The sequence below is a fragment of the Microcaecilia unicolor genome, chromosome 1 (assembly GCF_901765095.1).
Source record: "Microcaecilia unicolor chromosome 1, aMicUni1.1, whole genome shotgun sequence".
In the NCBI taxonomy this organism is placed as follows: Eukaryota; Metazoa; Chordata; class Amphibia; order Gymnophiona; family Siphonopidae; genus Microcaecilia; species Microcaecilia unicolor.
The window spans coordinates 644132257-644159362 of record NC_044031.1 but is presented as its reverse complement, the minus strand read 5'-3'; the positions used below and the strand labels follow the sequence as shown (position 1 = coordinate 644159362).

Sequence of the window (27106 nt, the reverse complement as noted above, 5' to 3'; positions counted from 1 at the left end):
GAGATCTCCCCCAGTGCCTCAGTCTCTCTCCTCTGGTCTTCCACCAGTCTCTCCAAGGCACAGCTAGCCACCCTCTTACAGCAGCTTTTCGGGTTTGAGCCAGAGCTCCAATCTCCATCTGTTCCTCCTCTAGTCCTTCAGTAACCTCCATTTTATCCTCCTCTTCAACTTCCCCCGCCCCCAACCTCTCCAGCTGGCCCTCATCACCTTCCTCAGAGACCATTTCCCAATCTTCTATCTCCTCCCCTAACTCTTACACAGCCGGGTGGGGAAGAGAGGGATTCTGGGACTGGTAGTTCCTCCTCTTCTTCCTTAACCCGGCCAACCTCTCTGCCTCCGGTAGCGCAGCTTTCTGAATGTGGGTGTTGTGCACATGAAGTCTGCCCCTTTGGGGTTCCCCGGCTGCCTGCACCCCCCTTCTGTGTTCCTTCCCGGATCCCCTTTCACCTACCCTCTCACAATACTATGTTGGCGTCCATACGCCTGTCTTAACCGTGTTACTTCTTTTTCTAACTGAAGCATCTCCCTCTCCCCTACCTTTTTTGGATAGCTTACATAAGCCATAATCTCCCCCTAATTACTGCTTTAGCTGTATCCCAGTATGAAATTGGGGTGTCCATTTGAGCCTGATTGGTTTCTTGAAATTGTTTGTATTTTTGGGTTATACAATCTAGGAATCCCTTATCTTTATAGAGATAAACTGGGAATTTCCATTGAAAATGACCAGGGTTGGCTACAGGAGGCTCCAAAATGGCTATTACCATTGCATGATCTGATATTTTAATGGGACCTATTTCTGCCTTCTGTATTCTTGCAAATAAATATATAATCAATCCTGGACATGGTGGCGTGTGTGCGGGACACATGTGTGTAATCGCGTTCTAATGGGTGTAAGGTGCGCCAAACATCCACCAGATCTAGGACCTCGGTCATCGCTCTAATACCTCGAGATTCAAGCCCAGATCCTCTAGTCTCCCCATGATGAGGGTCAGAAAACACTTCAATCTCCACGGTTCTTCGGAGGACAAGTCCAGAAGAAGAGGAAACCAGATCTGACGGGGCCAGAAAGGTGCTATCAGAATCATGATTCCGCGGTCTTGCCTGAGTTTCAGCAGAGTTTTTCCCTACTAAATGTATGGGAGGATACGCATACAGAAGACCTGTTCCCCAATGTGGGAGAAAAGCATCTGACGCTAGTCTGCTATGGGCCTGAAGCCTGGAACAGAATTGAGGGACTTTGTGATTGGTCTGAGTGGCAAAAAGATCCACCGAGGGGGTGTCCCACACTCAGAAGACTTGCGGACAATGTCCATGTTCAGTGACCATTCGTGAGGTTGCATGATCCTGCTCAACCTGTCGGCCAGACTGCTGTTGATGCCCGCCAGATATGTGGCTTGGAGAAACATGCCGTGGTGGTGAGCCCAAAGCCACATCCTGACTGCTTCCTGACACAGAGGGGAAGATCCGGTGCCCCCTGCTTGTTGGTGTAATACATCGCAACCTGATTGTCTGTCTGAATTAGGATAATTTGATTGGACAGCCGGTCTCTGAAAGCCTTTAGCGCATTCCAGATCGCTCGTAATTCCAGGAGGTTGATCTGAAGACCCGTTTCCTGAAAAGACCAAGCTCCTTGAGTGTGAAGCCCATCTACATGAGCTCCCCACCTCAGGAGGGATGCATCCGTCATCAGCACTTTTTGTTGCTGAGGAATTTGGAATGGTTGTCCCAAGGTCAGATTGGAGCGAATGGTCCACCAGTGAAGGGAATTGCAAAAATTAGTGGAAAGATGGATGACATCCTCTAGATCCCCTGTAGCTTGAGACCACTGGGAAGCTAGGGTCCATTGAGCTGATCTCATATGTAGACGTGCCATGGGAGTCACGTGAACTGTGGAGGCCATGTGGCCCAAAAGTTTCAACATGTGCTGAGCTGTGATCTGTTGAGATGTTCGAGCCGAGGACACTAAGGCCAGAAGATTGTCTGCCCTTGCCTGGGGTAGATAGGCTTGAGACGTCCGAGTGTTCAACAGAGCTCCTATGAATTCCAACTTCTGCACTGGGACAAGATGGGACTTGGGATAATTTATGACAAACCCCAGCAGCTTCAGCAGTTGAATAGTCAAGTGCATGGATCATAGAACTCCCGCCTCTGAGGTGTGCTTCACCAGCCAATCGTCAAGATAAGGGAACACATGCACTCGCAGTCTGCGTAACGATGCTGCGACAACTGCCAAGCACTTTGGTCTAGCATCTGCGCCCAGGGTCTTTACAAAGGGTAGTACGCAGTACTGAAAGTGCTGAGTTCCCAATCGAAGGTACTGCCTGTGAGCTGGGAGTACCGATATGTGAGTATAGGCATCCTTTAAGTCCAGAGAGCATAGCCAAACGTTTTCCTGAATCATGGGAAGAAGGGTGCCCAGGGAAAGCATCCTGAACTTCTCTCAGACCAGGTATTTGTTCAGGCCCCTTAGGTCTAGGATGGGACGCATCCCCCCTGTTTTCTTGTGCACAAGGAAGTACATGGAATAGAATCCCAGCCCTTCTTGCCTGGGAGGCACGGGCTCGACCGCATTGACGTTGAGAAGGGTGGAGAGTTCCTCTGCAAGTACCTGCCTGTGCTGGGAGCTGAAGGACTGAGCTCCCGGTGGACAATTTGGAGGTGTGGAGATCAACTTGAGGGAGTATCCTAGCCGGACTATTTGAATAACCCACCGATCGGAGGTTTTGAGAGGCCACCTTTGGTGAAAAAATTTTAACCTTTCTCCGACCGGCAGATCATCTGGCACAGACACTTTTATAGCGGCTATGCTTAACTGGAGCCAGTCAAAAGCCCGTCCCTTGCTTTTGCTGGGGAGCAGGAGGGGCCTTAGGCGCACGCCGCTGACGAGAGTGAGCCTGCTGGGAGTGAGCTTGAACAGGCTGTCGAGAGGTAAGAATGTACCTACGCCTATTATAGGAATAGGGAGCACTCCTCCTCCCCCCAAAAAACCTCCTAGTGGAGGAGGTAGTAGCAGAAGGCGTCCGGCTGGAGAGAGAATCCATCGCATCATGGTGCTTCTTGAGGATATTGACCATATTCTCAACCTTCTCTCCAAAAAGATTATGCCCCCGGCAAGGAATATCCGCCATTTGCTGCTGGTTCTTCTGATCCAGGTCAGAAACACACAGCCATGAGAGTCTGCGCATCACTATACCTTGAGTAGCTACTTGGGATGCGGCATCAAAAGTGTCATAAGCTCCCCTGGCCAGGAATTTGCGACACGCCTTCTGCTGCCTGACCACCTGGTGAAAAGGTTCAGCAAGCTCCGGAGGAAGAGCTTCAACTAAACTGGACAGTTGCCTCACCGAGTTCTGCAAGTGGATGCTCGTGTACAGCTGGTATGTTTGGATCTTGGCGGCAAGCATTCCAGCCTGATATGTACGCCTCCCAAAATAATCCAAGGTCCTAGACTCTCTGCCTAGGGGCGCCGAGGCATAGTTTCTAGTACTCTTGGCTCTTCTGAGAGCAGAGTCCACCACCATGGAATCGTGAGGAAGTTGGGCCTTCACCATCACAGGCTCTCCATGGACTCTGTACTGGGACTCGGACTTCTTGTTGCAACTGAGTTAGAAAGAAGGCACAATCAATTCCGCAACATCACTTCCCTGAGTGTATTGTGCAGGAGGGGCCGTTGCAACCTCTGTAGGTGGAGAAGGATAATCCAGGACCTCGAGCATCTCGGCCCTGGGCTCATCCACAGCCTCCATAGGGAATGGAATGTCCTTAGACATTTCCCTCACAAAAGATGAAAAAGTAAGACTCTCAGGTGGAGACTGTCTGACTTCAATAGGCAGAGTAGGATCAGAAGGAAGCCCACAGGAATCTTCCTCCGAAAAATACCTGGGGTCTTCCTCGTCTCCCCATGAGTGCTCCTCTTCGGTGTCGGACAGAAGCTCCCTAAGAGCAGCCCGAACCTGCGCCTGTCTTGACGTCGAGGCTCGATGTCCTCGTTGGGGATGCTGAGAAGTCGACGTCTGCCTGGACTCCGGTGAAGCTCCCTTCGCCAATGTCGAGGGGGAGTCAACCCGGGTGGTAACCGGCTCCGGTACTGAGGGCGGGGATCTCCGCGCAGGTGATGGCCCAGATGCCGTCTCAGCAGTCGGTACGGGAGGCGCAAGCACCCCGACACTGAGGCACACTGACGAAGCAAACCTTACAGAAGCTCTGGAAGAAGGGCCCGGAGACGCTCATCGAGAGCTGCCATTGGAAAAGACTGTGGGGCCGGTAGAGGAGTCGGTGCCAGAATCTGAGGGGGTTCGAGAGCCAGTACCAGGCTGCCGGACGACCGACGCATTGGCACCTCCTGAATGGAGGGTGAGCGGCCCTTCCAGCGCCGACGCTTCTCGGGTGCTGACTCCCTTGGCTCTCCGGAGCTCTCGGTACCGTGTCTGGAAGGAGATCGATGGCGATGCTTCTTCACCTTCGCTCGACGCCTGTCATCGACACTCCTCGGTACCAATGAGGAGACATGGAATCCTCACGACTCCTCGGGGCCAGGTCTGACTGAGGTCGGTCCTGGGGGGCCTGCATAGCAGTAGGCCTCGAGACGGGCGGAGACCCGCTCGATGCCTCGCTGCTCCCAGCTCGAAGTGGTCTCTCGGCAGCCATTAAATGGACTCTTGGTGCTGCTTCCCTCGACGCTGATGCCGCCAACCTCGGTACCGATGTCGATGCCGACATCGAAGGACCGGACCGATCTGGAAAAAGTTTCTCACGCTGAGCCTCTCGAGCCACCTGGCTCATTTTCTTCATCAATTTACACAGCTTACAACCAGATGGAAGATGATCGGGCCCAAGACACTGAAGGTACCAGGCGTGGGGGTCGGTACTCGAGATGGTCCAGTTGCAGCGAGTAGAGGGTTTGAAGCCGCTGAGAGTCTTCGATGACATGGGTGGGAAAATAGCATCCGCAAAATCAAACGACTTGATTGTGCCAAGGCACGAAAAACTGACGCGGCCGAGTGGCCTGAAGGCGGCCGCAACAAAAAGAAAGGAACCTTAAAAGAATTGAGAAAAAACTAAGGAAATGTAAAGGAAAACTTTTTTTTTTTTCTTGAAGAAACTAACTACGAAAGAGGAAAAAGTGCACGATAAAACGTGAAAAACGTTCTCCTGGGCCGAAACACACGAGGAGCAGCGTAAACACACAACTCCTTCGCGAAGCAGATAAAAAAGAACTGAGGAAGCACGCGGGCGTCGCTGGCGGGAAGTCACTAGCGCATGTGTGGTGTGTTGTCCCTGTGCGCGCCGCGCCTCTCTGGAGCTTTCTAAAGTTTTTTTTCTTATAACTTCTGGTCTCCTGGGCCATCGCGGACGACGACCCATGTGTGACGATATCCAGCCTGCTTGTCCTTGGAGAATGTACACAGGAATCCATGGATTTGAAAGCTACCTGAGAGGCAGCTAATATTGGGTTATTATCTGATTTTAGGTAAGTATGACCAAGGTAGTAAATGTAGAGGTGTTGATTTGTATTTCTCTGCCTCCCAATGTACCCATATGGGTTCTTTGATAAATTTAGAGGAAGTGATCCATTTAGAATTCTGTCGAATCATAAAGGCCTTATGGTATTCCAAAAAACTAGGGAAGTTAACCCCACCATGTGATTTGAAACATTTAAGTCTCTGCAATGCAATCCGCGGAGTTTTATTATTCCATAAAAATTTAGATAACTGTTCCATTTGTTTATATGTACAAGAATAAAGTAATATTGGGAGTATACTCAAAGTATAATTCACCTTTGGGGTAATCATCATTTTTATGGTATCTAGCCTGCCCCACCAGGATAATTTAAGTGGGGACCATTTGGTAGTCATCTCAGTAATACATTTCAACAAATATGCAGAATTTTGCTTGACAGACTCTGCTAAGGTGGTACAGAAAAATACGCCTAAATATTTCAGACCTGTGGGAGCCCATTTAAAGGGAGATTGGGAGAAATCATGAGATAAAACAAGCATTATTTAATGGCATCATTTCCGTTTTTGTAGGATTCAGTTTGTAACCTGATACTTTGGAATAATTGTCAATTGTTTCCATATGTGGTATGGAAACAATTTTAAAAAATCTTTTTTGGACATATAATGCATTTGTTCTGCATTAAATCAGTTTTTTTTGTTTACATATCTTTTTTGACCTTAATTTTATCATTATAATTTTTTTTGTTCGTGTACATTCAGAGTTTTTTCACATATTGTTGTTCTTTATTGTTTATACAGACATTCCAATTGTCTGTATATGATGTATATGTTATCATTGGTGCTGGCACTCAAAAATATATTTAAACATTCTTTATTAATTTTTATATGTAGTTTTTAATACATTGTCCTTGGTTCATTATTATTATATATGTTTTGATTAATATGGTTTTATCTATATTTTTATGTTTTTACACCTTAAGCGTTTTGTAAATATTGTCTATTAAGATTGTTATAGTGTTATTTTTCATAGCAATTATTGTTTGACCCCTGACGCAGACGCCTGCGTGCGTCGAAACACAGCCCGTGTCAGGTCCCCTGTTTTCATATAATAAAGTACGTTGTGTGCCCCCTGATCACTCAACTCAGTACTTTAAACTTCCTTTTTTTATGGGGACGGGCGGGGATGGAGGAGATTACTCGCGGCGACGGGTCGAATTTCTGTCCCCATGCAACTCTGTAATGCAAACACATATTCAACCCTTTAAGTTTTTTATATCTTTCATGAGATCCTCTGTGTTCATCCTAGCCTTTTTGAGTTCTGTCAGGGTTTTTGTTTTTCCTTTTTCCTCCACCACCTCCCTTGGAAGAGCATTCCAGGCATCAACCACCATCTCCGTGAAAAATAACTTTCTGACATTATTCTTAAGTCTACCACACCGCAACCTCGATTCATGTCCTCTAGTTTTACAACTGTAATGTATCTCCTCTGTCCCTCATCTCATAAGTGCATAAGTTTTGCCATACTGGGAAAGACCAAAGGCCCATCAAGCCCAGCATCCTGTTTCCAACAGTGGCCAATCCAGGTCACAAATACCTGGCAAGATCCCAAAAAAGTACAAAACATTTTATACTGCTTATCCCAGAAATAGTGGATTTTCCCCAAGTCCATTCAATAACTGTCTATGGACTTTTCCTTTAGGAAGCCGTTCAACCCTTTTTTAAACTCCGCTAAGCTAACCACCTTTACCGCATTCTCTGGCAACAAATTCCAGAGTTTAATTACAGGTTCAGTGAAGAAGTTATCTCCAAATCGTTTTAAATTTACTACAATGTAGCTTCATCACATGCCCCCTAGTCCTAGTATTTTTGGAAAGCGTGAACAGACGCTTCACATCTACCCATTCAACTCCACTCATTATTTTATAGACCTCTATCATATCTCCCCTCAGCCACCTTTTCTCCAAGCTGAAGAGCCCTAGCCACTTTAGCCTTTCCTCATAGGGAAGTCGTCCCATCCCCTTTATCATTTTCATCGCCCTTCTCTGCACCTTTTCTAATTCCACTATATCTTTTTTGAGATGCGGCGACCAGAATTGAACACAATATTCGAGGTGCGGTCGCACCATGGAGCGATATAAAGACATAACATCCTCATTTTTGTTTTCCATTCCTTTCCTAATACCTAAAATTCTATTTGCTTTCTTAGCTGCAGCAGCACACTGAGCAGAACGTTTCAACGTATCATCGACGACCCCTAGATCCCTTTCTTGGTCCGTGACTCCTAACGTGGAATCTTGCATGACGTAGCTATAATTCAGGTTCCTCTTTCCCACATGCATCACTTTGCACTTGCTCACATTAAATGTCATCTGCCATTTAGACGCCCAGTCTCCCAGTCTCGTAAGGTCCTCTTGTAATTTTTCATGATCCTCCCACGATTTAACGACTTTGAATAACTTTGTGTCATCAGCAAATGTATTAATTACCTCACTAGTTACTCCCATCTCTAGGTCATTTATAAATATATTAAAAAGCAGCAGTCCGAGTACAGACCCCTGGGGAACCCCACTAACTACCCTTTTCCATTGAGAATACTGACCATTTAACCCTACTCTCTGTTTTCTATCTTTTAACCAGTTTTTCATCCACAATAGAACACTACCTCCTATCCCATGACTGTCCAGTTTCCTCTGGAGTCTTTCATGAGGTACTTTGTCAAACGCCTTCTGAAAATCCAGATACACAATATCAACCGGCTCACCTTTAGCCACATGTTTGTTCACCCCTTCAAAGAAATGTAGTAGATTGGTGAGGCAAGATTTCCCTTCCATGCTGACTTTGTCTCATAATCCATGCTTTTGAATATGCTCTGTAATTTTGGTATTAATAATAGTCTCTACTATTTTGCCTGGCACCGACGTCAGACTCACTGGTCTAAAATTTCCCGGATCTCCTCTGGAACCTTTTTAAAAAATCAGCGTTACATTGGCCCCCCTCCAATCTTCCGGTACCACGCTAGATTTTAAGGATAAACTACATATTTCTAACAATAGCTCCGCAAGCTCATTTTTCAGTTCTGTCAATACTCTAGGGTATACATATTCTCATTTATGTATTTAAACCCTTTTAAAAAATTCCTTTCTGTGGTAGAATCAAAGTGGTTTACATATTATATACGGGTACTTTCTTTGTCTCTAGTGGGCTTACAATCTAAGTGGGTGTGTTTTTGTAAGGCATGGACCAGGTGAGACACTGGCTAAGGCACCAAGCCTCAAGATCACCGAAAGCCTACCTCATCTACTCCCCTGCAGTGGGCCAAAACCTGATCTTCTGGTTAGTAGCAGCATGTTTCACATCTCCAACATATTCCTCTCCCATCACTGGGCCCCAGAACCCACCACCCTCCCTGTGTACCCCCCCAAATCTACATTAAGGTAGGTTTCCGTCCTGAGCATCAGCAGTGTTTCACCTATTGCTACCTGCCCTCTTGCCTGTTTCCATAGGGGCACAGGTAGAGTTAGGTTAAACACAGACAGTGTCAGGAGGGAAAAAAGCTTTTAAAGATGATGGGGAGGGAGTGGACACAAAACCAACAGTTGCCTCAGGGTGCTACAGTCCCTTGAGCCGGTCCTGGAGACAATGCAGAATTAAGTGACTTGTTCAGGGTCACAGGGAGCTGCAGTGGGAATGAAACCCGTTTCTGGGGGAGCTCTGAGAGAAAAGGGTATCTCTAAGCAAGTGAACATTATTTGCTTTGAGCTTTGGTGACTTAAAAATAGGGATAAAAGAAATTGTAGGTTTATTGATGTTTGAATTTAAAATAGGGTGCTACACAATGTAAACAGTCTACTTTCTCCATAGTTTAAAACTTGAACCTTCTGCCAGAGGTTGAAACTTAACTGTTGTAGCGTAGATGATTAACAGAGAGCCTCTAGAAAGCACAGCAAGGCCTAGTTCAGTCTTCTTTTATATTACACTAGTAAAAAAGGCCCGTTTCTGACACAAATGAAACGGGCGCTAGCAAGGTTTTCCTCGGAGTGTGTATGTTTGGGAGAGTGTATGTGAGAGTGACTGTTTGAGATGCAGAGTGAAAGTGTGAGTGTGTGAGAGAGAGAGTGAGTCTGTGAGAATGAGTGTGTGCAAGTGTGTATGTGAGACACAGTGTGAGAGAGAGTGTGTGTGTGTGGGCGAGAGAGAGAGTGTGTGTGAGACACAGATACTCTGTGAGAGTGAGTGTATGAGACCAAGCGAGTGTGTGAGTGTGTGGCACATAGAGAGTGAATGTGATACAGTGTGAGACAGAGTGTGTGAGAGTGAGAGTCAGAAAGACATTGTATATGAGAGAGAGAGTGTGAGCCCTGCCCCCTCCATTCATCCTTTTCCAGCAGTTCCCCTCTCTCCCTGAGCCCTGCCCTCCCAATCCATGCCCATCCATGCTCCTCTGTCACCTGTTCCCTCCATTCATCCCTATCCAGCAATTCCCCTCTCTCCCTGAGGCCTGCCCTGCAATCCATATCCATCCTTGCCCATCTGTCCCCTCCAAAGTGATGCATGTGGGTAAGAGGAACCCGAAATATAGCTACGTCATGCAAGGTTCCGCGTTAGGAGTTACGGATCAAGAAAGGGATCTGGGTGTCGTCGTCGATGATACGCTGAAACCTTCTGCTCAGTGTGCTGCTGCGGCTAGGAAAGCGAATAGAATGTTGGGTGTTATTAGGAAGGGTATGGAGTCCAGGTGTGCGGATGTTATAATGCCGCTGTATCGCTCCATGGTGCGACCGCACCTGGAGTATTGTGTTCAGTACTGGTCTCCGTATCTCAAAAAAGATATAGTAGAATTGGAAAAGGTACAGCGAAGGGCGACGAAAATGATAGTGGGGATGGGACGACTTTCCTATGAAGAGAGGCTGAGAAGGCTAGGGCTTTTTAGCTTGGAGAAGAGACGGTTGAGGGGAGATATGATAGAAGTGTATAAAATAATGAGTGGAATGGATCGGGTGGATGTGAAGCGACTGTTCACGCTATCCAAAAATACTAGGACTAGAGGGCATGAGTTGAAGCTACAGTGTGGTAAATTTAAAACGAATCGGAGAAAATTTTTCTTCACCCAACGTGTAATTAGACTCTGGAATTCGTTTCCGGAGAACGTGGTACGGGCGGTTAGCTTGACGGAGTTTAAAAAGGGGTTAGATAGATTCCTAAAGGACAAGTCCATAGACCGCTATTAAATGGACTTGGAAAAATTCCGCATTTTTAGGTATAACTTGTCTGGAATGTTTTTACGTTTGGGGAGCGTGCCAGGTGCCCTTGACCTGGATTGGCCACTGTCGGTGACAGGATGCTGGGCTAGATGGACCTTTGGTCTTTCCCAGTATGGCACTACTTATGTACTTATGTACATTCATCCCTATCCAGCAATTCCCCTCTCTCCATGAGCCCTGCCCTCCCAATCCATGCTCCTCTGTCCCCTGCCCCCTCCATTCATCCCTTTCCAGCAATTCCCCTCTCTCCCTGAGCCCTGCCCTCCCAATCCATGCCCATCCATGTTCCTCTGTCACCTGCCCCCTCCATTCATCCCTATCCAGCAATTCCCCTCTCTCCCTGAGCCCTGCCCTACAATCCATATCCATCCATGCCCATCTGTCCCCTCCATTCATCCCTATCCAGCAATTCCCCTCTCCCTGAGTCCTGCCCTTCGAATCCATGCCCATCCATGCTCCTCTGTCACCTGGCCCCTCCATTCATCCCTATCCAGCAATTCCCCTCTCTCCCTGAGGCCTGCCCTGCAATCCATATCCATCCATGCCCATCTGTCCCCTCCATTCATCCCTATCTAGCAATTCCCCTCTCTCCCTGAGCCCTGCCCTCCCAATCCATGCCCATCCATGCTCCTCTGTCCCCTGCCACCTCCATTCATCCTTTTCCAGCAAGTCCCCTCTCTCCCTTCCATGACCCCCCCTCGCATCCATGCTCCTCTCTCTCCCATGTCCCAGCCTGGGCCGCCCTCTTTCCCCCCCCCCTTCGCATCCATGCCCCCCCCCCTTCGCATCCATGCTGTCGTTTCTCCCCTGCCCTCCCGCTCCCATTGTTCTTCTTTACTGGCCACCCTCTTCTCTCCCCCCAACATCCCTTTTTGTTTTTTTTCTTCTTTTTAAATTTACCTCCGTGGCGGTTCCGGCACCGAAGCGTCAGGGAAGGAGGCGGCGCTCCCGACGTCTAGCTTTCCCTTCGCTGTGTTCCGCCTTCTTTTGATGTCATCCTTGACGTCAGAAGAAGGCGGAACACAGCGAAGGGAAGGCTAGACGTCGGGAGCGCCGCCTCCTTCCTTGACGCTTCGCTGCCGGATTTTTTTTTTTTCCGCCCTCGACGTCATGACGTTTGACGCGAGGGCGGGGCAGAGACGGCTGGCTGGCTTGAAGGCTTCACACCACGAATCCACGAACCCTTCAGCCTGGGAGTGACGTCAGATGGCTTCATGGCTTCAGAACGTTGTCCTCAGAACGTTGAGGGTGCGTTTTATTATATTAGATTGCGTGCTTTTATATACCATACTAGCCTCTTCAGCTCAGAGTGGTTTAGAAGACGTTGGCAATTCCTAGGATGTTAAACAATTCACAATTACATTATATTACATTGCATTACTTGACACTTCTAACCTACGTTAGCCTTGTTCAATGTAGCTTACAAATTTATATATGTAAAAACTGTGAGAATACAATGGAATTCATATTAGAGAAAAATTGTCTGTAGAAGAAAATACAAATGAGATTAAGGCAGCAAAAATTTACGGCATAAAAGTTTTTAACAATTTATGAAACTTGCAGTAGTTTTTCTCATATCTGATACAGTGGTAATAAATTCCACCATTTGGTTGTCTGGTACAAAAAAACAGGCCAAATGCACGGTTTTATATACAATCCAGCTAATTTATTTAAAACTATTTAACTGGCAGACTGAGAAGTGAAGGTAGCAGGGCTCTTCCACAAAATACCAGAGAACGAGAGTTATAGTCGGTGTTTATTCTTCAAAACCCAACATAATACTGTGTTTTGGCATAAAGCCTATGTCGGGGGGCTGTATATAGACTCACTGATGGAAGTAGGAGTCAGGATAACAGTCTTTAAAAAGATGCGGATCCTAGAAGACATACAGTAGTAATATGGTAAAAAAAACTATTTAACTGGCCAGGAACAGCTGCTGGCTTAAATGGCTATCTCCTGCTGAATATTGCCAGTGTAGTGCGTAGCGGATAGACGGTTGTATCGCGCATTATAACAATCTGCTGATATTCAGCACTTCGTTCGCTAAAGTTTTTTTGGTGGCCACATTAGGCCGCTGAAATAGCAGGCCTATCTGCTGGTTTAAAGTTAACTGGCCAGCACTGAATATTGGTTTGGCTGGTTAAATTTAAACTGTCCAAAAAACACCTGGATATTCAATGCCAGACACGGGGAAACAGCCCAACACTGAATATCCAGACTGATAGCAGACCGCCTCCCACAGTCTGAATATCAGGCCCAATTTTCCTACCGTCAGGATAATGGAGGATCTAATTCTAGAGGATAGATTAGAATTCCTTCCTGACAGATCTATTAACATAACATAGTAACATAGTAGATGACGGGAGAGAGAGACCTGTACGGTCCATCCAGTCTGCCCAACAAGATAAACTCATATGTGCTACTTTATATGTATACCTGACCTTGATTTGCATCTGCCATTTTCTGGGCACAGACTGTAGAGGTCTGCCCAGCACTAGCCCCGCCTCCCACCACCAGCTCTGCCACCCAATCTCCACTAAGCTTCTGAGGATCCATTCCTTCTGAACAGGATTCCTTTATGTTTATCCCACGCATTTTTTGAATTCTGTTACCGTTTTCATCTCCACCACCTTCTGGGGGAGGGCATTCCAAGTATCTACCACTCTCTCCGTGACATTTTTCTTGAGTCTGCCCCCCTTCAATCTCATTTCTTGTCCTCTAGTTCTACCGCCTTCCCATCTATGGAAAGGGTTTGTTTGCGGATTAATACCTTTCAAATATTTGAACGTTTGTATCATATCACCCCTGTTTCTCCTTTCCTCCAGGGTATACATGTTCAGGTCAGCAAGTCTCTCCTCATACGTTTTGTAATGCAGATCACATACCATTTTTGTAGCTTTTCTTTGCATAGCTTCAATTCTTTTAACAACTTTACAAAATACGGCCTCCAAAACTGAACACAATACTCCAGGTGGGGCCTCACCTTATACAGGGGCATCAACACCTCCTTTCTTCTGCTGGTCATACCTATACAGCCTAGCAACCTTCTGGTTACAGCAACCGCCTTGTCACACTGTTTTGTTGCCTTCAGATCCTCAGATACTATCACCCCAAAATCCCTCTCCCCGTCTGTACATATCAGACTTTCACCACCTAACACATACGTCTCCCATGGATTTCTACTCCCTAAGTGCATCACTTTGCATTTCTTCACATTGAATTTTAATTGCAAAACATTAGACCATTCTTCTAGCTTCTGCAGATCCTGTTTCATGTTTTCCACTCCCTCCTGGGTGTCCACTCTGTTACAAATCTTAGTATCATCCGCAAAAAGGCAAACTTTACCTTCTAACCCTTCGGCAATGTCACTCACAAATATATTGAACAGAATCGGTCCCAGCACCGATCCCTGAGGCACTCCACTACTCACCCTTCCCTCATCCGAGTGAATTCCATTAACCACCACCCTCTGGTGTCTGTCCGTCAACCAGTTCCTAATCCAGTTCACCACGTCGGGTCCTATCTTCAGCCTGTCAAGTGTATTCAAGAGTCTCCTGTGGGGAACTGTGTCAAAAACATTGCTGAAATTTAAGTAGATTACGTCTATAGCACGTCCAAGATTCAGTTCTCCAGTAACGCAGTCCAAGTATTCAATGAGATTTGTTTGGCACGATTTACCTTTGGTAAAACCATGTTGTCTCGGATCTTGCAACTTATTGGCTTCCAGGAAATTCACTATCCTTTCCTTCAGGATCACTTCCATTACTTTTCCAATAACCAAAGTGAGGCTTACCGGCCTGTAGTTTCCAGCTTCTACCCTAATGTTGGGTATTATTAGGAATGTTGGGTATTATTAGGAAAGGTATGGAAAACAGGTGTGAGGATGTTATATTGCCATTGTATCGCTCCATGGTGCGCCCGCACCTTGAGTATTGTGTTGAATTCTGGTCGCTGCATCTCAAGAAACATATAGTAGAATTGGAAAAGGTGCAGCGAAGGGCGACTAAAATGATAGCGGGGATGGGACTTCCCCCCTATGAAGAAAGACTAAGGAGGCTAGGGCTTTTCAGCTTGGAGAAGAGACAGCCAAGGGGAGACATGATAGAGGTATATAAAATAATGAGTGGAGTGGAACAGGTGGATGTGAAGCGTCTGTTCACGCTTTCCAAAAATATTAGGACTAGGGGGCATGTGATGAAACTACAGTGTAGTAAATTTAAAACAAATCGGAGAAAATGTTTCTTCACCCAACGCACAATTAAACTCTGGAATTCGTTGCCGGAGAACGTGGTGAAGGCGGTTAGCTTAGCAGAGTTTAAAAAGGTTAGACGGTTTCCTAAAGGACAAGTCCATAAACCGCTACTAAATGGACTTAGGAAAAATCCACAATTCCAGGAATAACATGTATAGAATGTTTGTATGTTTGGGAAGCTTGCCAGGTGCCCTTGGCCTGGATTGGCCGCTGTCGTGGACAGGATGCTGGGCTCGATTGACCCTTGGTCTTTTCCCAGTGTGGCATTACTTATGTACTTATGTATCACCACTTTTGTGAAAAGGGAGCACATCCGCTGTTCTCCAATCCCAAGGAACCTCCCCAGTCTCCAAAGATTTATTAAACAAATCTTTTAAGAGGACCTGCCAGAGCCTCTCTGAGCTCCCTCAATATCCTGGGGTGGATCCCGTCCGGTCCCATGGCTTTGTCCATCTTTAGATTTTCAAGTTGTTCATACACACTCTCTTCCGTGAATGGTGCTATATCCACTCCATTCTCATATGTACTTTTGCCAGTCAATCATGGTCCTTCTCCAGGATTTTCTTCTGTGAAAACAGAACAAAAGTATCTATTTAGCAAATTTGCTTTTTCTTCATCATTATCTACATAGCGGTTCGCAGCATCCTTCAGTCTCACAATTCCCTTTTTAGTCTTCCTCCTTTCACTAATTAACCTGAAGAAATTTTGTCACCCCTCCTTACATTTCTAGCCATTTGTTCTTGCGCTTTTGCCAGACGTATCTCTCTTGGCTTCATCCAGTTTCATCCAGTATTCCTCTCCGTGTTCCTCTTCTTGAGTTTTTCTGTATTTCAGGAACGCCAACTCTTTAGCCTTTATTTTCTCAGCCACTTGCTTGGAGAACCATATCTCTTTTTTTTCTCTTGCTTTTATTTACTCTCCTTACATAAAGGTTTGTGACCATATTTATAGCTTCTTTCAGCCTGGACCACTGTCCTTCCACTTTTCGTACATCCTCCCAGCCTATCAGCTCCTTCCTCAGATATTCCACTTCAGCTGTCATATGAAACCAAACTGTTTGATGGTCACTGCTGCCACCCACTCGGACATTTGACACACTATCCCCATTTGTGAGCACCAGATCCAGTGTTGCTCCCTCCTTCATGGGTTCCGTCACCATTTGTCTGAGCAGAGCATTTTGAAAAGCATCCGTGATCTCTCTACTTCTTTCCGATTCCGCAGATGGAACCTTCCAATCTACATCTGGCAGATTGAAATCTGCCAGCAACAGTACCTCTCTCTTCTTTCCCAAGTTTTGAATATCTGCGATCAGATCTTTTATCTAGTTCCTCCAATTGTGTCGGAGGTCTGTAGACAACACCCATGTGGACAGAGGTTATATTATCTCTTTTTAAGGCGATCCATATCGCTTCTTCCTTTCCCGAGGTCCCTGTCGTTTCAGTCGCTGCGATATCATTTCTCACATACAGAGCTACTCCTCCACCTTTACGACCCTCTCTATCCTTCCTAAATAGATTATAGCCTGGTATGTTTGCATCCCATTCATGGGCACCATTGAGCCATGTATCCGTGATTGCAACAACGTCTAAGTCTGCCTCCTACATCAGGGCTTGAAGGTCATGAACTTTATTGCTTAGACTGCGAGCATTTGTGGTCATCGTTTTCCATCTATATTTTAGTGGAATTTTTATCTTCTGTTTAGTTTCTTGTATAGTCTCACTTCCTGCTGTGCTGATAAGAAGTGATTTGCTAAGATTGTTGTTTTCATTGCTTTTTCTACTGACGCATCTTATCTTTAGCTTTAGCTGGGGGTGACCACTTGAAGTAAACTGCCTCCATATGCCACCCCTGCCTTCTAGTTTAAATGCCTAGAAATATATTGTCTGAATTTCTCCCCAAGGACTTTTTTTTCCTGCCACAGTGAGATGCAGCCCATCCTTACAGTATAGTCTTTTGTTTTTCCATGTATTGCCCCATCCTCCTATGTACCTAAATCCTTCTTGGTGACACCAGGCTTTGAGCCAGCTATTGAAATTTTTAGTACTTTGCAATCTTTTCTCTCCCTTTCCAAAGGTAGGTAGTACTTCAGAGAAAGCTATTGTTTGTATCAAAGGTTTTAACCCCTCTCTGAGCTCCTGAAAAGCTCTCTGCCTGGCAAGTGGGGTATAAGTCCCAGTGAGTCAGCCAAGTGCTGTATCAAAAAAAGGGTTAGACAGAGAAGTGCACCATAATACAGATTCACAGCAATAAGCATTAAATTAAAGAGAATATCAGGTAGGTAAACCTATAGCCAAAAAGTTGAGAAGTTAGAATAAAATAATCAGAAATCACTTAGCAGTATTTTGGTTCAGGTTCAGCACATGGAATGCTATTAATCCCTACATATAAGCAGGAGCAACTCCATAAATAATCTGAGCAAATAAACAGGTACTTTCTCTGTCTGTAGTGGGCTTACAATCTAAGTGGGTGTGTTTTTGTACGGCATGGACCAGGTGAGACACTGGCTCAGGGCACCAAGCCTCAAGATCCCTGAGGCACTCCACTACTCACCCTTCCAGGAAATTCACTATCCTTTCCTTCAGCATAGCTTCCATTACTTTTCCAATAACTGAAGCGAGGCTTACCGGCCTGTAGTTTCCAGCTTCTTCCCTATCACCACTTTCGTGAAGAGGGACCACATCCGTCGTTCTCCAATCCCACGGAACCTCTCCTGTCTCCAAGGATTTATTAAACAGATCTTTAAGAGGACCCGCCAGAACCTCTCTGAGCTCCCTCAATATCCTGGGGTGGATCCCGTCCAGTCCCATGGCTTTGTCCACCTTTAGATTTTCAAGTTGTTCATACACATTCTCTTCCGTGAACGGTGCTCTATCCACTCCATTCTCACGAGTGCTTTTGCCAGTCAATCGCAGTCCTTCTCCAGTTAGCTGAAGTCGGTGACTGTCAGCTGAATCCTGTTTGTTTTTGTAAATGGATGGAATTGAAAACAGGAGGATCCTGGCAGGTAAATAAAGGGGGAGGGGGTGGTATTGAGTGGATGTAAGGAGATCTGGGGCAGAGCACTAATGACTCAGGAGTCCCAGAAACCTCTGCTTTAAGCCAGGTTGTTAAAAGTGCAAGCTAACATTGCAAAAAGTGGAAATTTTTGAACAGTAGAACTGGGAACTAAATGTAGCACTTCAGAGACCCTTCACAGATTCCCTGCTCCTATACCTAAACACCTCAATTATTCAGCGCTATTTAAGTGGCCAGAATGGCTGATGACCAGATAAATAGCAGTTTAACTGGCTATCTGGTGATATTCGGCGGGGGAATAACCAGCTGTCCCCCACTGTATATCTCCGGTTAGCACATAATTGGTTATATTTTGCCAGTTTAACGGTCATATTTGCCCGCGTGAAAACGTGGGATATCTTTGGCCGATTTAAAGATAACCAGTATCTAACTATCGACTTAGCTATATCTTTTAAACCGAAAAATAAACCAGATATTCAATGCTGGTCACTGGAAACGGCCTTGGAATGAATATCAAGGCTCGGCGCTGACCACGGGAGTTAGCTAGTCTCTGTGGTCTGAATATTGGCTCCAAAATACTTAGTGTGCTTTTCAGTGTAAAAAGCCCAAACTTAGCATGCCTAACTTGTTAATGAAAAATTTTGCCCACATTTTGCTTGTTTGTTTGTTGTTTACTTATTTAGCATGGGCATTTGGGGGGAAGTTCTAAATTTATATTATACTTTTTTTACATTGTCCTCTTAAAGGACCAGCTATATCAAGTCCTAAATTCTGGCCTTGGCTTAGTCATAACATAACATAAGAACATAAGAGTAGCCATACTGGGTCAGACCAATGGTCCATCTAGCCCAGTATCCTGTTTTCCAAACAGTAGCCAAGCCAGGTCACAAGTACCTGGCAGAAACTCAAATCATGGCAATACTCCATACTACAAATCCCAGGGCAAGCAGTTGCTTCCCATGTCTGTCTCAATACAAGACTATGGACTTTTCTTGCAGGAATTTCTCCAAAACATTTTTAAAATGCAGATATGCTAACTGCCATTACCACCTCCTCCGGCAAAGAGTTCCAGAGCTTAACTATTCGTTGAGTGAAAAAATATTTCTTCCTATTTATTTTAAAGTATTTCCATGTAACTTCCTCGAGTGTCCCCTAGTCTTTGTACTTTTGGAACAAGTAAAAAATCGATTTACTACTTCTCCTAAGTGGATAGTATTTATGCATAATATTCAGTAATAAAAATAGTACATTAACCAGACTCTCTAGTAGTGAACACAAACTTTTGTCGAACACAAGAGAAACCAAAATTGTATTGACTGGTGCTTACCTTGAAAGCAGGAAGCAAAAAGAAAACCGAAAAGAATCCCACATAGATCGTAGTCAGCAAGTGACAGTGGGGAGGTGGAGAAGACTTGAGATGAACCAAGGACACAAGATGGTCATCAACGGCAAAGCCACTTTTATTTCTGGTTCTTGTAAACATATATAAAGCCCAATGTGTTTTCGGCATGGAGTGCCTTCCTCAGGAGTCATAAGATGTAGATATATCCAAGATAAATTAAGTATAACACTTACCGAATCACTACAGCAATTGTAAAACTGGTCTTTAAAAAGACCTTAATGGTAGTGATGCGCCACACGGGTGCATCACTACCATTAAGGTCTTTTTAAAGACCAGTTTTACAATCGCTGTAACGTTTCGTTAAGTGTTCGATGTATCTACATCTTATGACCCCTGAGGCTGGCACTGTGCCAAAATACAGTACCATGTCGGGCTTTATATATGTTTACAAGTACTAGAAATAAAGTGGTTTTGCATTGATGACCATCTTGTGTCCTTGGTTCATCTCAAGTCTTCTCCACCTTCCCACTGTCGTTTGCTATCTTGAAAGCAGGCCACAAGGCCCAGATTGAAACGTCAGTTTCCTGCAAGGACTCATGGCCAATTGGAATGGCTTCAGTTTCACCTACCTCTTGCGCCACAGTTTGCAAGTTGACCGATAGGAGTTTATTGACCCCTGATGCAGGCGGTTGTACGCCGAAACAAGGCCCGTGTCGGGTATTTGTGATATTAAAGGACTACATTTTTCTCAATCCTGAAGGCCCAGTGTTTGCTTTTTTTGTTTGCCTTGTTCAACAATTCAAGCCACCTTTCCAAAAGAGAATTAGGTATTTAAAATTTCAATTCTTTACCTTGTCTTGGCCCTGGGAGTGGGGGGAGCTGCATTCCATCATAATAGCTCGGTGACTCTTCTCTAGTTCCTGACAAGTCTTCCTGTACTGCCAGCCTGGATTGACTTCATGCTTTGGGGGAGAGTATAAATCAACTGGCAGCTCTGCCCCCCTTCAGGGCCCAAATATGTCTGCTGTCCTCTGGCAGGTTGAGAGTGGAAATCATCTTGAGGCCTTCTGGTCAAAATCCATCACGGCTTCAGCCGAAGGTGGGTTATTAATGAACTGTGCAGACCAGGTACAAATGCGGGCAATGAAAAACCCTATTCAAGGGATGTTGGTGATTAAACATGATGGTCACCCTGGTGGTGGTAAAGTTGATTTTTTAAATTATTATTATTGATGATATAATAATTTCTTCTTCCCTTTTCTCCCCACCCTCTGCAGAATTTTGGATTTGGTGTTAACATCATCCTGATGATTTTAATGGTTCTTGAGCTGTGCATCACTTTCTTCTCTGTGTATTATGACTGGAAAATTTTGTGCTGTGGTAAATCATCTCAGCAGGTAAGAGGAGTGGGTGGGGGATGGGAAGAAACAGTAAATGTTGAGAGAAGTTACTAAGATCTAGTAAAATACGGCATTTTTACCACAAAAGTTTAGCATAGGAGTCCCTAACTGGCAGTGACACAGAACCGTAGGCTAGTGACTGTATGTTAAAGGAATTTAACATCACATACTGCGTTCTGCACTTCAGAAGATTGGGCTGGTAATTTTTTTATTTTAGTTACATTTGTACCCTGCGCTTTCCCACTCATGGCAGGCTCAATGCGGCTTACATATACAGGTACTTATTTGTACCTGGGGCAATGGAGGGTTAAGTGACTTTCCCAGAGTCACAAGGAGCTGTGCCTGAAGTGGGAATTGGACTTAGTTCCTCAGTTCCAGAGTCCACCACCCTAACCACTAGGCCACTCCTCCACTAATAATAATAAGTAATATGCAGCCTGAGGCTTCCAGGGAGCCTCTCTTAAAGGGATTGGTGCTGTTAAGGTGTATTGTCCAGGGGTCTTCCTTGCTGCCCTGACACTTCCCTCATTGGTTCCTCCCTCCCCCCTTCAGGGGTTGCAGGTGCTATCTTGAAGACCAGAATCCAGTAGGGACAGGAGCAATTGGGAGTCACTTCATGTGACATGATCCCTAGACCACCTATAACTTCTGAAGGTAGGCCCTGGGGGGGGGGGGGGGGGGGGGGGAGACAGGACAACGGGGGATGGGAACACAGTTTGAAGTGTTTGTCCTTTCTGTGTGTTTTTGAATTGGGGAGAGGGTTGGGGGTATTGAAGGGTCCCCCAATGGCTTGTTAACAGTGTTGGCCTCTTTAAAATAGTCAGTAGTAATATAAGGGTTTCAGTAAAATCAACCTGGGGCTCTGGAGGCATTGCAGACCAAGCACTCGCCGACAAACAGCTAAGATAAGTGTCATCAGCATTATATTTTTGTTTTCCCGGCAGGGAATGTTTAATGCTATGAGAATTGGAAGGCAGGGAGGGCGTGTGCTATGATGTGAGACGGCTGCAGTTCCAATCCAGAGATATTTGGTTTCAAGGACACTACAGCACTACTGAGCACAGCAATTTAAAAATACAAAAAAAGTTCTTTAACTGGGTTATATATTTTTTAGTCTGGTGGAATTGTTGGAAACTCTTTAAAATAGTGCCTGGGCACATAGCGCTATATATTAACAGGAAAAATAACCTAAGCTTTAAGTGGTGGTTAGTGCAAGTTGTGTTTAATTGTTTTGCATGCTTTTCATCTCACTTATTATGCTGCTCATGGTACCTTTTAAACTAACATATATATATATATTTTTTGCCCCTTAACAGGCTTTAGTAACTTCCCTCTCCCCTCCCCCTCCCCAAATTGGCCCTTTCACTTTGGCTAGATAAGCCTTTAAGTATGTAATCCCCCTTCCTTCACTTTATCTTTTTACCTGACTTGGTAACCCTTTACCTTCCATATTTTTCTGAATATGCTCAATCTTGAGTGTTTTTCTTGAGGAAATGTGGTAGCCAACTCACGCCTCATGTTCATCTTTGGAAAGGTAGATAGCAGCTGTGATTCGGGCAGCATTTGAGCTGCTAACTCCTGTAGTTGGCGCTAAAAGGGGATATTCAGTTCTGGGCTGTTTCCAGTGACTGCATTGATTATCCAGTTTATTTTTGGGTGGTTTAAAGGTAACCGGCTAAGTTGATATTCAGACTTAACTAGTTATCTTAAACTGGCCATGGATATCTCACTTTTTCATGCGGCCAAATATGGTCGCTAAACCAGGCTTTATATTGGGCGATTATAACTGGCTAGCTGCTAACGGAGGATATTTAGCAGGGGATAACTGGCTGTTCCTCACTGCATATTGACAGATAGTGGGTTAAGCTCTATTTAACTGGTCAGCAGCCAAAGTAGTGCTGAATATCAGGGGGGGAGGGTTAGTGAATGATACATACCTGTAGCAGGTGTTCTCCGAGGACAGCAGGCTGATTGTTCTCACGACTGGGTTGACGTCCACGGCAGCCCCCACCAACCGGAACAAAACTTCGCGGGCGGTCCCACACGCAGGGCACGCCCACCGCGCATGTGCGGCCGTTCCCGCTCAGTTGAATGACAAGCAAAAATGATCAAACGCAACTCCAAAGGGGAGGAGGGAGGGTAGGTGAGAACAATCAGCCTGCTGTCCTCGGAGAACACCTGCTACAGGTATGTATCATTCACTTTCTCCGAGGACAAGCAGGCTGCTTGTTCTCACGACTGGGGTATCCCTAGCTCTCAGGCTCACTCAAAACAAGAACCCAGGTCAATTTAACCTCGCAACGGCGAGGGTACAACAGAAAATTGACCTACGAAGAACAACTAACTGAGAGTGCAGCATGACCAGAATAAATTCGGGTCCTGGAGGGTGGAGTTGGATTTACACCCCAAACAGATTCTGCAGCACCGACTGCCCGAACCGACTGTCGCGTCGGGTATCCTGCTGGAGGCAGTAATGTGATGTGAATGTGTGGACAGATGACCACGTCGCAGCCTTGCAAATCTCTTCAATAGTGGCTGACTTCAAGTGAGCCACCGACGCTGCCATGGCTCTGACACTATGAGCCGTGACATGACCCTCTAGAGTCAGCCCAGCCTGGGCATAAGTGAAGGAAATGCAATCTGCTAGCCAATTGGAGATGGTGCGTTTCCCGACAGCGACCCCTATCCTGTTAGGGTCAAAAGAAACAAACAATTGGGCGGACTGTCTGTGGGGCTGTGTCCGCTCCAAGTTAGAAGGCCAATGCTCTCTTGCAGTCCAATGTGTGCAACTGACGTTCAGCAGGGCGGGTATGCGGTCTGGGAAAGAATGTTGGCAAGACAATTGATTGCTTAAGATGGAACTCCGACACCACCTTCGGCAGGAACTTTGGGTGAGTGCGGAGCACTACTCTGTTGTGATGAAATTTATTTTGCTCCGTGGCACCAGGCAAGGCTGTCCATTATCCCCATACCTCTTCAATATTGCATTAGAGCCGCTTCTAATTGCGATTAGATCTCATGCATGTGTACATGGAATTGTCTATAAAGATCTAGAATTTAAGTACTCTGCCTATGCAGATGATGTCTTACTTTATATTTCTGATCCGAACCAGTCTATCCCAGAGCTCCTGGACCTAATCGCTCACTTTTCCAAATTTTCGGGCTACAAAATCAATCAGCAGAAGACGGAATTATTTCCTCTCAACGCATTAGCGCTTCCGAATATAGCTCAGTCTTTTAACTTGGTGTGGGCCACCCCAAAAATTAAATACTTAGGAATAGAATTGCACGCCAACTCCATAGATTCTATTCATCATAACTCCGACTTAATCTTGAAAACCCTTAAAGCTTTGCTGCATTCCTGGCATCCTCTACACTTGTCCTGGTGGGGCCGGCTTGAAACTATTAAAATGATGATATCTCCAAAAATTAATTATATCCTCAGTATGCTTCCGATCGTCTTCCCCCTTCCATTCTACTCACAAGTTGACAAATTATTATCTTCCTTTCTATGGTCAAATAAGCCTCCAAAGATTGCTTTGAGGAAACTTAAATGCACCAGGGAAAAAGGCGGAGTTTTATTTCCCGACTTCCTCACTTATCATAAATCTTACATTTCACAGCAGGGGTGCAGATGGTTCTTCCGCGCTTCTGAATACAAGCCCATGTGGCTGCAATTGGAGGAGGCCATGGTAGCTCCTCTCACTTTACCGCTTCTTCTTACTGCTTCTTCATTTCCATCACATAGAGTTAATCAGATTATAGTCTCCACGGTCAAATGTTTATTGGACCTCGACAAATTTCAAGCAATACCTCTCAGTAAGTCATCACATCAGTCACTTTGGTATAATCCGCATATCTTAATAAATAAGGCTCCATTCTTTTGGAAAGAGTGGATAGATAAGGGAGTCTTCTATCTGTCTGATATTGTTAATGCTGATAATAGTTTTTGGTCCTTTTCTGAGGTGGTATCCAAATTTTCTCTACCTCCTACTATGTTCTTTCAATGGATGCAACTTACTCATAGTGTGAAGGCATCTGTTGAGCTGGCATCATTGTCATCTCAGCTGCCTTCTTTATTTGCCAACGCCCAGACACTAGTATTAGCTGGGCACACAGCTTCATCTATTTATAAAATTTTTATTAACGCAACACACAACTTCAATACTGCCCTTCAACATAATTGGCAGCTTGATACAGAGTCTGTGGTAGATGAAAATATGTGGTTCTGTTTCTGGTCTAAAGTTATGAAACCTCTTTCCTCTGCAGCGGTTTTGCAGTCTATGTTTTTTTTATATCATAAAACCAATTGGACTCCTCGAAAACTTGCTACTGCTGGCCTGAGCTCATCAGACAAATGTTGGCATTGTTTGCTGCAAGTGGGTACTTTCTCTCATATGCTATATGAGTGTCCTCCGATCTTTCAATTCTGGAAGGCTGTTTGGAATATTATACAAAAACTTTTGCCCATAACTGATGACCTGACTTATTCAATTGTAATTTTTAAGTCCGTTCATGCAACTTTTGATTTGACCTCCCCGCAATCAAAACTATTGGACATTCTCCTCACTATTGCTCAACGGCATATTTTGCAAAACTGGAAAAACGCACAGTTGCTGAATATTCATTTCTGGTGGAATACAGTCCTGCAGCATCAGAAGTTTGAGCTCGCCATGGCTGCGAAAAGTCGGATGATAGTATCTAAGAAAAAAATTTGGTCTATTTTGGACAACTACCTCCAAACTATTCAGGCCACACCTTAAACCAGTACAAAGGACTTATTTGTTAAACACCTGGATGCTTTCCCCTCATTTTTTCTCTTCTTTCCTTTCCCACCTGTTGTGTTTCTTGCTTCCTAGGTTTTTCCATCATTGTTTTCCTGTTATTTGTATTCTTTGAAAATTAATAAAATATTTGGAAAAAAAAAAAAAAAAAGTATACGGAGCATGAGCTACCAGGGCTTGAAGCTCACTGACCCTACGAGCTGAAGTAACTGCCACCAAGAAAATGACCTTCCAGGTCAAGTACTTCAGATGGCAGGAATTCAGTGGCTCAAAAGGAGGTTTCATCAGCTGGGTGAGGACAACGTTGAGATCCCATGACACTGCAGGAGGCTTGACAGGGGGCTTTGACAAAAGCAAGCCTCTCATAAATTGAACGACTAAAGGCTCTCCAGAGATGGCTTTACCTTCCACATGATAATGGTAAGCACTAATCGCACTAAGGTGATTCCTTACTGAGTTGGTCTTGAGGCCAGACTCTGATAAGTGCAGAAGGTATTCAAGCAGGTTCTGTGCAGGGCAAGAACGAGGTTCTAGGGCCTTGCTCTCACACCAAACGACAAACCTCCTCCACTTGAAAAAGTAACTCTTTTTAGTGGAATCCTTCCTAGAGGCAAGCAAGACACGGGAGACACCCTCAGACAGACCCAACGCAGTGAAGTCTACGCCCTCAACATCCAGGCCGTGAGAGCCAGAGACTGAAGGTTGGGGTGCAGCAATGCTCCGTCGTTCTGCGAAATGAGAGTCGGAAAACACTCCAATCTCCACGGTTCTTCGGAGGACAACTCCAGAAGAAGAGGGAACCAGATCTGACGGGGCCAAAAGGGCGCGATCAGAATCATGGTGCCGCAGTCTTGCTTGAGCTTCAGTAAGGTCTTCCCCACCAAAGGTATGGGAGGATAAGCATACAGGAGGCCGGTCCCCCAATGAAGGAGAAAGGCATCCGACGCTAGCCTGCCGTGTGTCTGAAGTCTGGAACAGAACAGAGGCAGCTTGTGGTTGGTCCGAGAGGCGAAAAGGTCCACCGAGGGGGTGCCCCACTCTCGGAAGATCTTGCGTACCACTCTGGAATGGAGCGACCACTCGTGCGGTTGCATGACTCTGCTCAGTCTGTCGGCCAGACTGTTGTTTACGCCTGCCAGGTATGTGGCTTGGAGGAGCATGCCGAACTGGCAAGCCCAACGCCACATCCTGACGGCTTCCTGACACAGGGGGCGAGATCCGGTGCCCCCCTGCTTGTTGATGTAATATATTGCAACCTGATTGTCTGTCCGAATTTGGATAATTTGACAGGACAGCCGATCTCTGAAAGCCTTCAGTGCGTTCCAGATCGCTCGGAGCTCCAGGAGGTTGATCTGAAGATCCTTTTCCTGGAGGGACCACAGTCCCTGGGTGTGAAGCCCATCGACATGAGCTCCCCACCCCAGGCGAGATGCATCCGTCATCAGCACCTTCGTGGGCTGTGGAATTTGGAATGGACGTCCCAGGGTCAAATTGGTCCGAATGGTCCACCAGTGCAGTGAAGTGCGGCAGCTGGTGGAGAGGCGGATGACATCTTCTAGATTCCCGGTGGCTTGAAACCACTGGGAAGCTAGG

General features: G+C 45.6%; 1 protein-coding gene across 2 annotated transcripts in view; it reads left to right on the top strand.

The window, feature by feature from the left end:
* Positions 1-27106, top strand: part of LOC115482298 (transmembrane protein 176B-like) — a 123937-nt gene that overhangs the window by 85738 nt on the left and 11093 nt on the right. For both annotated transcript variants that reach the window (XM_030221999.1, XM_030221991.1), the window contains one exon: positions 20607-20726. In XM_030221999.1, coding sequence (XP_030077859.1) covers positions 20607-20726 — 120 coding nt within the window. The remainder of the gene's footprint in view (positions 1-20606; positions 20727-27106) is intronic.